Source organism: Rhagoletis zephyria, unplaced genomic scaffold (genome assembly GCF_001687245.7).
Source record: "Rhagoletis zephyria isolate East Lansing unplaced genomic scaffold, Rhagoletis_zephyria_1.1 Rzeph_scaffold_12085, whole genome shotgun sequence".
NCBI classification, from domain to species: domain Eukaryota; kingdom Metazoa; phylum Arthropoda; class Insecta; order Diptera; family Tephritidae; genus Rhagoletis; species Rhagoletis zephyria.
The window spans coordinates 1-11,013 of NW_016169159.1; the positions used below are offsets into that span (position 1 = coordinate 1).

The following is an 11,013-nucleotide window of genomic DNA, read 5'->3' on the forward strand; positions in this document are numbered from 1 at the left end:
ATTCCCACCATCAAAATTCATATAACGGACATACCAATGGTTATCATTTAGGAAATGGTAATGGCAGTACGAATGGTACTGCCAGTAACAGCGTTAGTCGACTCTCGCAGTCGACGGGAATGACCCCCAAAGAATTGTCGGAGAATGATGATCTGGCAACTTCATTGATATTGGATCCTCATCTGGGGTTTCAGACGCACAAAATGAACATACGCTATCGTCCGCTCAAAGTGGATAGAGCTCAGTTGAAAATAGTGGTAGATGACTTCATTGCAACTCAAAATTACGATGTGGCAGTGAAGAAAATTTTCAGTGGGCCATGGATTCCTCGAAGCTTCAAAAGTAAAAACAAAATAGCCTTCAAGCGCCTTCATGATCATGTAAGTTCGTTTTATAGATTTATTATTTTGTGCTAAATAAAGGTGATACAATTCCAATCATGCCCGCTATATTTGTTTTTGAATTCTTTATAGATTATACGTTATTTGCGTGTATTCGATAAGGACAGTGGTTTTGTTATTGAGGCCTGCTATCGTTACTCACTTGAGGGTCAAAAGGGAGCTAAAATTAGTTCAACAAAGCGATGGTCAAAGAATGATAAAATCGAATGCCTTGTGGGCTGCATTGCGGAACTATCCGAAGCTGAGGAGGCTGCTTTACTACATACAGGAAAAAATGATTTCTCCGTAATGTACAGCTGTAGGAAAAACTGTGCGCAACTGNGGTCAAAAGGGAGCTAAAATTAGTTCAACAAAGCGATGGTCAAAGAATGATAAAATCGAATGCCTTGTGGGCTGCATTGCGGAGCTATCCGAAGCTGAGGAGGCTGCTTTACTACATACAGGAAAAAATGATTTCTCCGTAATGTACAGCTGTAGGAAAAACTGTGCGCAACTATGGCTTGGTCCAGCTGCGTATATAAACCATGACTGCCGGGCTAATTGTAAATTTGTTGCCACTGGGCGTGATACAGCATGCGTTAAAGTATTGCGCGATATTGAGGTTGGAGAAGAAATTACTTGTTTCTATGGTGAGGATTTCTTTGGCGATGGCAACTGCTATTGTGAATGCGAAACATGCGAACGACGTGGCACCGGAGCGTTTGCCGGGAAAGTAATAAAAGGAAATGTTAGCAGTGGTGCTAATGCTCTTGCGATGGGCTTAAGTGGATCATGTGTGATCGGTATAAATANTGCGAAACATGCGAACGACGTGGCACCGGAGCGTTTGCCGGGAAAGTAATTAAAGGAAATGTTAGCAGTGATGCTAATGCTCTTGCGATGGGCTTAAGTGGATCATGTGTGATCGGTATAAATACCCAGGATCCAAATGCAAGCGGCGGCTACCGCCTACGTGAAACTGATAATCGTATTAATCGTATCAAAAGTAGGGCTAACTCTACGAGTTCAATGAACGTAGACAATAGCGCTTGTACAAGTGCCCCATCAGCATTGATTGAAACATCAGCCGGTGTTCAGGTCAAGAAATTAGAAGGCGGATCGTTGGAAAGCGATAATGTTAATATTGAAAGTATGAAAAAACAACAGCCCACTGTGGTTGTGACACCACTGACCATGAAGGAACTGNATTTGTTGCCACTGGGCGTGATACAGCATGCGTTAAAGTATTGCGCGATATTGAGGTTGGTGAAGAAATTACTTGTTTCTATGGGGAGGATTTCTTTGGCGATGGCAACTGCTATTGTGAATGCGAAACATGCGAACGACGTGGCACCGGAGCGTTTGCCGGGAAAGTAATAAAAGGAAATGTTAGCAGTGGTGCTAATGCTCTTGCGATGGGCTTAAGTGGATCATGTGTGATCGGTATAAATACCCAGGATCCAAATGCAAGCGGCGGCTACCGCCTACGTGAAACTGATAATCGTATTAATCGTATCAAAAGTAGGGCTAACTCTACGAGTTCAATGAACGTAGACAATAGCGCTTGTGCAAGTGCCCCATCAGCATTGATTGAAACATCAGCCGGTGTTCAGGTCAAGAAATTAGAAGGCGGATCGTTTGACAGCGATAATGTTAATATTGAAAGTATGAAAAAACAACAGCCCACTGTGGTTGTGACACCACTGACCATGAAGGAACTTCGCCAAAAGGGTATGACTAAGTACGACGCCGAAATGATCATGGCCAATACCTACCAGCGTCATCATCATCACCATCATCAATCCCATAACCAAATTCTGCATCAAGATCCATGTGGAAAACAATCGGTAGACGGAAGTACTGCAACCAAAACAGGTGGCAACGGCTTTAACGTTGGCCGAGAGTCGTTGCGCAAATCAGCACGTGTTAACAGTACTAGTAGTACAATTTCTTCCGGTTCTGCTGAAGAACAGCCTGTCAGCGTTACAACTGCGCTTGCCCGTAATAGCAGTAGCGGCGGTGCCGCAGCAAAGGCGCATGCAACTACAGCCGCCGAACCAGGGTTTAGTGCTGCTGCGAGCATTTCACGAAGGCCATTGAGAAAAGGAGCTGGCAATGGTGTACCGAAAATCAACACCATCAATAATAAAACTGGCTACGTGACTCGTAGTAGTGGCAGACAAACGCGTTCGACAGCAATTGCGCGCTTGGAGGAGGCAGATGGTTTGGACCAACGGGAAATAACAGGTTTAAATGCGGCAGATCGCCCGATGGAGAATGAGAATGATGAAGACAGAGATGAAAAGAGAACTGTAAATAATCGCAAGGACGAACAGAACACACTTGCAATAGTTGCAACGAAAACTAACGATCGCCAGCGACACGACAAACGGACACGCACGCGCAACGGACTGACTCGTGTGACGGCGTCCTTGGGTAATAACATCGGTGGACGCGTTTTACGAAATCATCACCAACATCACTCAACTACACATCATAATGATGAAGTAGAATCACACACAGGCGTGGACGCGAAAGCAACTGCCACTGATACCCAAACGAATCGTAATAATTATAATAGTAACAATAGTTGTAATAATAGTGTTAGCTTAAGTAGTATTTGTAGTACTAGTAGTAATTGTAGTAGCGGAACAGATTCCAATCAGTTGGTGGGTGGGATTGGTGATAGATTGCCGGCTGGTATGCACTATCCAACAACAGCAGCAATGCAGAAGCCTGGCAGCTTGCTTGCAAATGTTACAGTTACTGACAATGGCGAAACTTTTGATGTTAGTAGCACAAGCTGTGTGCATGAAAAGAATAATATTATGCCGAGTTATCGCAAGAACTTAATGGGATCCTTTGAAGAAGCGTCTTTGGGCGCACCATGTATGCAATTGACAGAGCCTTCTANATAGTGTTAGCTTAAGTAGTATTTGTAGTACTAGTAGTAATTGTAGTAGCGGAACAGATTCCACTCAGTTGGTGGGTGGGATTGGTGAAAGATTGCCGGCTGGTATGCACTATCCAACAACAGCAGCAATGCAGAAGCCTGGGAGCTTGCTTGCAAATGTTACAGTTACTGACAATGGCGAAACTTTTGATGTTAGTAGCACAAGCTGTGTGCATGAAAAGAATAATATTACGCCGAGTTATCGCAAGAACTTAATGGGATCCTTTGAAGAAGCGTCTTTGGGAGCACCATGTATGCAATTGACAGAGCCTTCTTATTCGCGGGATGTGTCCCAAACTCAATTACAGCGCTCAACTCGTCGAAACCAGCTTCGCTGCGTCATTAAATCGACTTCGATGACAATGTCTATGAGTGATAATGGACCGCGTAAAAGGCGATCATCTCAGGGGATAGAACAGAAAATTTACGATAACGCCAATTGCNCTGCGTCATTAAATCGACTTCGATGACAATGTCTATGAGTGATAATGGACAGCGTAAAAGGCGATCATCTCAGGGGATAGAACAGAAAATTTACGATAATGCCAATTGTAACGGAAAAGGTGGATTCGACAAGGGTGTGGGTGGCAAAGCTGAAACATTCAATCGAGACTGTGCGCCTGTGCTTCCTCCCACTGCCATGGAAACGCTGCTGAAGACACCGGAGCGACGTTTGAAGCTTACGCTTCGAATGAAACGCTCCCCTATACTCGACGAAGTTATCGAATCTGGCACAAGCCTGAGTGATGAAAGCAGCAGTTTTAATGGCTCATTCAGTCGCGCATCATCGCATTCAACCGAACCTGTGGAATATGAGATTTTACGAATGGAGGGCATTTCAGAAAATGGCGTCGACTACGACAGTATTCCGTTAAAACGCAAAAAACGACACAAAAGCAAGGATCATCATCACCACCATCGGCATCGCAGTCGCCACCATCAACATCACCGCTTTAATGCGGATATATGTAATTCCCACGAATTGAATTCTACGGCCGCGGACTTGGCGACAACGCCCCCAGGCGCACCGGCTGCGCAGTCTAGTCCCCGCGCTGTGTTGCCAACGTCAACGACAAAAATTGGGGGGATTGGTGTGCAAACGCCTCAGAAAAAACGACTTCGTTTGATATTTGGTAATGAGACGCACACCATTGACATTCCAGCGCTTAGTGTGAACGATAGCCTTAATAATACAACTTTTGACACAAGTGGAAGTAGCGCCGAGTATGATAACGAAACGGCTGATGTGAGCTGATTCGATTGAGTCCAACACCACTATTTCGGCCGCAGTAACTCCAACCACAAGTACTGGTGTCAGCGCCAATACAAGCATAAGCACACGTGCGAATGCTTCATTGCTGGCAAATACCTCGTTTTCCACATCCTCAACAGCACCCACTGAGGCGGCCGTTTCACCGCAATCCAATTCCAATTTGAGTGCTGTGTTCATCCTCAAATTCAGCCTACGTCTCGGCCGGTTCCACAGCATCTGCTTCGACGTCGATGCCGTTGCCGTTGCGCGCAGGTCACGATCGGCAGGAACTCACAGTGCCCACAGCAGCTGCTATACCCCCATCCACCATCACATCAGCTGCTGCATTCACCGCTGTCACAACGACGCCTCCGAAAATATTGCTGGCACGTCAGTGGCGTCGAATACAGTCGTAGCTCCGCCATTGCTGCAACATAAACCATTTACGCTTATGCAGCATCAACAACACAACACTCACTCCGCGCCTGGCACATCCCAACTTCAGCGCATTATTTGCAACACCACGCTTGGCGGTGCCACCAGTATAGCAGGCATTTCAAAGCCTTCAGCTACAAGCGTCCAGTTGGCATTGGCGGCAGCAGCAATATTAACGGTGTTACAGCAGCGCTTGCACCCCCTTTGTTTCTTTCGCAGGCGAGCGTACCAAAACATACTTTTGGGTCATGCGCTCTTCTACCGCCTCCCACTTTTGCGCGCAATCTGACCGTTAGTGGTCATATGTTGCCAATGGGCGGCAGTTTAACTGCTACACACAATGCTGTATCGTCCAATGCATCGCTTTGCGCGCTGAATGCACATGTCAGTACAACGACACCTTTGACGGTTGGAACAACAACAGCAATGTCTAACGTCAGTGGTGCCGGCTGCAGTAGCACTGTAATGGCCAAAAAGGGGACTGATCTTATGAATTGACGTTCATTTTTGACATTGCACATTGCACATTGCACTGCTCATCGAGGTTTTCTGCTGCTGCTGCTGCTGCTGAAGTTGTGGCTGTGTTCTTGGCTGAATTGTGTCAAGAAAGTTAGGCGCGTTTCCGGGCGATATATCGTTTAATATGTTCTTGCAATAATTTATTGAAAAATGAGTGTAGTTTGTTTCTCTATGAATGTCTGTTTGTTGTAAAATATCTTCTTAAAAGCATTTTAAATTTAACGCAGCGGCAAATGATCAAGACCTGACATAGTGATGTAAAGTTATGGTGGAAAGTAGGGCGGAGGGCATTATACATATGTTCATTAGGATAAATTTGGATTCATAATGGTTAAATGTTACAAGTACGCGAATTCGCTCCCTGGTTTCTCTATTTCAAAATACATTTGTGAAATATTTAACAGGCAGGTGAAATGGAGGCTGTAGAGCAGGCATGGATGGCAGTGTAGAGTTTTGTTACTACATACTAAAATTTTTAGAATGAAAATATGATCATAATTTTAAGGTAAAAGTTTCACGTAAAGTTTTTTAAACACAAAGTTTATATAAATGATGTTTTAAATCGTAATTATTTCCCCAAACTAAATTATTGTATATTTTACAAAATTTTAGCCACAAATTTTCATTAGGTATCACTTTAATTTGCCTTTTTTTGAAATGGGAACTTAGACTGCTGGAACAACACTCCTTCAATGGGTAGATCCTTGTTGTTCCATAGCTTGAAAATTACTATTTAGAACTGTTCCAAATCAAATGTTTTCGCATGACTCAGTTGGGTGTAGATTGCTTCACAGAAAGTGGTGCATCTATAAATTTATTTCTCAATAGGATTTTCGTAGATATGAGTAGGCTTTTCGGTTTATAAAAAGCTAAACAATTGAATATATTACAACAGGCCACTTGTAGTGCTGCTGAAATTTGTATAGTTTTCTGGGCCGCTTTCACATATGCATGTATTTTGTAGGTCTGACCCCGTATTTCTCGGACTTTGCAAGTTCGCTGTAGTACGGCATCAGACCTTGTATGTATGGTGCCTCGCATAGATGATGTTGACCTACTTTCCTTTCTCCTTTTCTCTTTTGTTTTGCAGATGGAAAATGTATACAAAACTTTAAAGAAAAATATCTGAATAATTATAAAAATGAATTGAATTGTCGTAGTAGTGCGCCGATTAATAGTTTTTTAGCGAATTGTCAACATAATTTCGACAACAAAAACAACTACAATTACGGCTTTATAGGTCAATGCAGCAACTATAATAAGCAGAGTAATACTGCCGAATATGAGAACAGCCCGAAAGTTCAGCATACACTTTTTAGTAACCTCTCCAATAATATGAACAACAATGTTTGTAACAGTAATAATTGTAATTTGTACATGAACAATGAAATAATGCAAAAGTGTAGCAGAAGAGTAAGAAAGACCACAACAACAAATAATAGCAGCAAGAATCCTAACAATAACAGTAATTCAAGTAATTTAATGGTTAAGAAACTAAGAATAGAAATCAATCGAATTCAAATCATGTACCGCTAAATTGAAGAATTGCTTAAGATTAAAAAAAAAAAAATGTAAATGCTAAAACTTCGGTTGGAGCAATGCCGGCTGAGAAAGCCGTAAAAAATTCACTGACTGACAGTGCAATATTCAATTGCTAATGTTGAGTTGAAGCCCATGTGAACATGAATAAGAATTGTAAGAAAAATCTTAGATATGTACATACATATAATATGTAAAATCAAATAAATATACTGTAGCTAAAACATTTGTAATAAAATTCGGTTGTAAAACAGAATTTAACTTGTAAAATGAATAAAATGGGAGTAACGAGCGATTGTAGAAAAAAAAAAAATGAAAAAAGTTATGCAAAATAAGATATTTAAATACGCTACAAAAAGTGCACACAACGCATAGATAGCATCTTGGCAAATAGAAATAAATAAAAAATACACAAAAGAATTGAATTTTTTGCTGGATAAAAAGCTTAAGAATTAAAAAAAGTCTGTTTTTTCAAACGCATTAATGCAAAGTCCCAGTCTCTTTTATTTCTTAACCACAGGAGCTAACAGTCTCTGATTTGCACTACTTTATCAAAAATACATGCCATGATATAGGAATAAAATAGGCGGATGCTTTGTATTCATGCGTTTAAGAGGACAGCCGATGTTGCAAATACATATGTATTATTGCTGCGAATAACGATTTTGAATCAAGACGCCTTCAGTGGCAAACCTAACGAAAAATAGAAACAAAAAACTAAGCTGTTTATATACATACATATAATATAAAATATCTTATTCTAAACATTTGAAAAAACGTACATTTAAATTAATTGTGAAAAATACACTTACCCAGAGAAAAATTTGCTGTTATTCGCAATGTTCAATGATTTTGTAAAGACTCGCCATGAAGTGATGCAGTATGAGTTCTAACCCATTCGAAATCTTCGAGCAATTGAGACTTGCGTTTCAAGATTTTCTTGAGGCTTATCTAGCGTAAAAAAAAGCTAAGCCAAGGTTTACAACCCACAATTCACAGATTATCAAAATTAGCGAAACCCAAACGCGGTGTAAGATATAAAATATGCAAACAGGAAAATTAAATAATATGGAGTTAAATATAAGTTTGCTGCATTGTAAATAAATAAAAAACAAATTGTGTTCTTTCTATAAATTCTAATAAATAAAATAGAAAAAAGAAATTAAAATAACAAATTAAAAACTAATTACAATAAAAACTGATTTAAATACATTAGACCTCTAATAACTTAGAACATTATAATGGTAAATGTAAAATAAAAAATCGTGAAAATAAAATTGAAAAGCACTAAATAAAACAAATGTCGAGCGATAAAATATTAAAACAAACCTAACTTATACATCGCGTTACTCGTTAGTTTGTCCAATTGATTTAACAATTAAATCTTAGTAAAAATTTATAAAAATACGAAATCATCTGCATTTCAAAAAGAAAAATCTGATTTTAGCAAGTATGCTTAGTTAAATATGTATTTACGCTTGGCCAACATATAATTTAAGTTGATTTTACAATAATAGGTATAATATGTATGCTTGTAAAATATTAAATTGTTTTTTTTTTTTTGTATACATACATACGTACCCACATTCATCTCAATTAATTTTAATGCAAAAATAAGAACTTTTATTTTTAACTGCTATTTTAAATGCATTAAATAAAGTTTCATTAAATATTTGTATACATATATTAAAAAAATAAAAATAAAAAAATAAAAATAAAAAAATAAATAAACACAAAAATTAATGTGAATATGTGGTACACGTGGATGTCAAGTTTGACTATACGACAAGTGCACAGAATTCAGGGGTAAGTTTGAGTGTACATAAATAAATTCGATCACGCTATACTTGTAGCTGCATTGCACACATCGCACACCTCGGTCTAAAGTGGGATCAACTTAAAAAAAAAAATAGGACCATTTTTTTGCATAAATCAATGCATATGACTTACCTCCAAAGAATGCAAATATTTTTTTTTTGTTCATGATTATATACGCCAACTAAAAATCTACTGTTGTACTATCTGTTTTTGTATTATTTGCGTTGAATCTGTACGATCCACAAGCAGTTATATATCCTGATTGAATTTTGAGTTAGCTCACTTGAGATCTGGGTGTGCGATATGTGTTGTTATAAAATTTGAGGAGTGAAGTGCGGGTCTACGGAACTAGATCGATGATCATCTGCAACAGGAAGTGAGGGCTTCGACTACAAAGATGCCTCTTTTAGTGTGCGAGAGTTTGAAGATGGCACCTAAAAAGCCGGAAAGGCGGCTGTATCTCCGGATGGAGTTTGCTGCTGGTGCTTCCGCCGGGTGCATCCCAGCCAAATCTCTGCAGAGCATTGTATTGTAATCTTTTACGGGAAGCAGTCTATAGGCAGTTTAAGCGCAACGCTTATTTAGCTTGTTTTTACAGTCTACAAATTCCGCATATGTTAAGGAACGCTGCTAGACATACATACTTTGGGCATATATGAAACCTCGGTTGTTACGACAGTCTTTTGAGCGTTGAGGTTTGAAAGTAGAATGGTTGTTTCATGCTAACCGAAATTTTACTTAAAAATATACATAAGTACACGCAATTACTTACTTTTCAATAGTATGGTTTTATTTCAAAGATAAATTAGTTAAGCAAGTTTGTATACAAATCAGTTTGTTAAATTATAATGTATTTTTTTCTTATGTATCGCTCTTTTGCGGCTTAAAACGTTATTAATCTGAAAGTAAGCCAGCACAGCACAATCACGTCTTGTGACTCGTGGTGCACGTAGGTATTTTTGTAAAATTATTTCTTCTGGTTTAGTGACCATATTTCTGGAATTCCCATTCCCTGTTGTCCAACGGACATACTTGTCGTGTCTTCAACCAACGTGAGATGCAATGGAAATGAAAAGCATGGTTGCAGACGCCCCAAGCAACTGTGCATTCTTCGCTGGTAGCAGATGCTTGATTTGCTTGGCATTCGATACACAAATCCATAATGTGGTTACGACAAATGGCACAATTGTCAACAACAATGTCTAAGGTAGAAAATAAATAAAAGTCGTGTAATTATCAAGTTTCACCATTTTGAGCCTTTGATGTTAGCAAGGATACGACTTCAAGGTTATGTTGCAATGAAGATAAACTAGTATGAAGCGTGCCGTTAAAAGATACTCACCCCAAGCCCACAATGCCACAGCATTCCACTAAAATATATGAAATTTCTTCTATAAGCTACAAAATTCATGAATGCCATTCTTTTCTTACCTTTTTCACATCGAAACGCTTCTTTTCACCCTTGCTACTCGATGTTGGCACTTCGAAATCTTCCTCGTCGACTTCCATTGTATTTTGGCCAGTCGTTTTGGCGACGGTGTATTTAACAGGAAACTTTAAAAGCAAACGTTTCGTTTTTGCAGTATAATACTGCAATAAAGAAAAGGTTTATTTCTAAATTAAAAATAAAACTGGAATTAGTTCTGTCGCCCAAATTCGGCCAATGGACAGCCAAATGTCAAATTTCGCACGAACGATGACTGTCGCTTCTGCTCAGTGTTGCCTTCTTTTCATACAAAGTTTGTTTAGGGATTTACTCATCGATTTATGTGTACAATTGAAACTTGCCCGAAATAGATGAATATGGGCCACAGCTTCGATATAACGAGCCCCTATCGCCAAAAAGACGTAAGCGAAATTTTTTCACAATTCATTCATAGCATTTAGAAAAATACTGCTTCTTGCTTACTTGGAATGTATGCTTATCTGCGTTGCTGGTAAAATAAGATAGAGTTCGCAACACTGGATATGGTAAATTGATATACCACCCTGTGCTAATTGACATTTGTATTCACTTTTTAAAATTTAAGTTGCATACACAGAAAAAAATTNGGCACTTCGAAATCTTCCTCGTCGACTTCCATTGTATTTTGGCCAGTCGTGTTGGCGACGGTGTA

At 39.4% G+C, this 11,013-nt stretch overlaps 2 protein-coding genes across 2 annotated transcripts; one reads left to right on the forward strand and one right to left on the reverse strand.

Moving 5' to 3' along the window:
- Positions 1 to 6: 6 nt before the first annotated feature.
- On the forward strand, positions 7 to 5,518 carry LOC108377435 (histone-lysine N-methyltransferase Suv4-20-like). The gene is given in 10 exon segments (XM_017633703.1): positions 7 to 380; positions 474 to 650; positions 826 to 1,002; positions 1,643 to 3,126; positions 3,491 to 3,735; positions 3,846 to 4,585; positions 4,587 to 4,775; positions 4,777 to 4,954; positions 4,957 to 5,168; positions 5,171 to 5,518. Coding segments are annotated over 10 exon segments (4,011 nt in total). The 5' UTR covers positions 7 to 119.
- A 4,146-nt stretch (positions 5,519 to 9,664) lies between these two features.
- Positions 9,665 to 10,608, reverse strand: Roc1a (Regulator of cullins 1a). Its single transcript, XM_017633704.1, has 3 exons — positions 10,328 to 10,608; positions 10,239 to 10,266; positions 9,665 to 10,098 (listed from the first exon to the last, which is right to left on the reverse strand). The coding sequence occupies exons 1-3, from the start codon at positions 10,403 to 10,405 to the stop codon at positions 9,878 to 9,880; spliced, it is 327 nt and encodes a 108-aa protein (XP_017489193.1). The 5' UTR covers positions 10,406 to 10,608; the 3' UTR covers positions 9,665 to 9,877.
- Between the last annotated feature and the right edge of the window lie 405 nt (positions 10,609 to 11,013).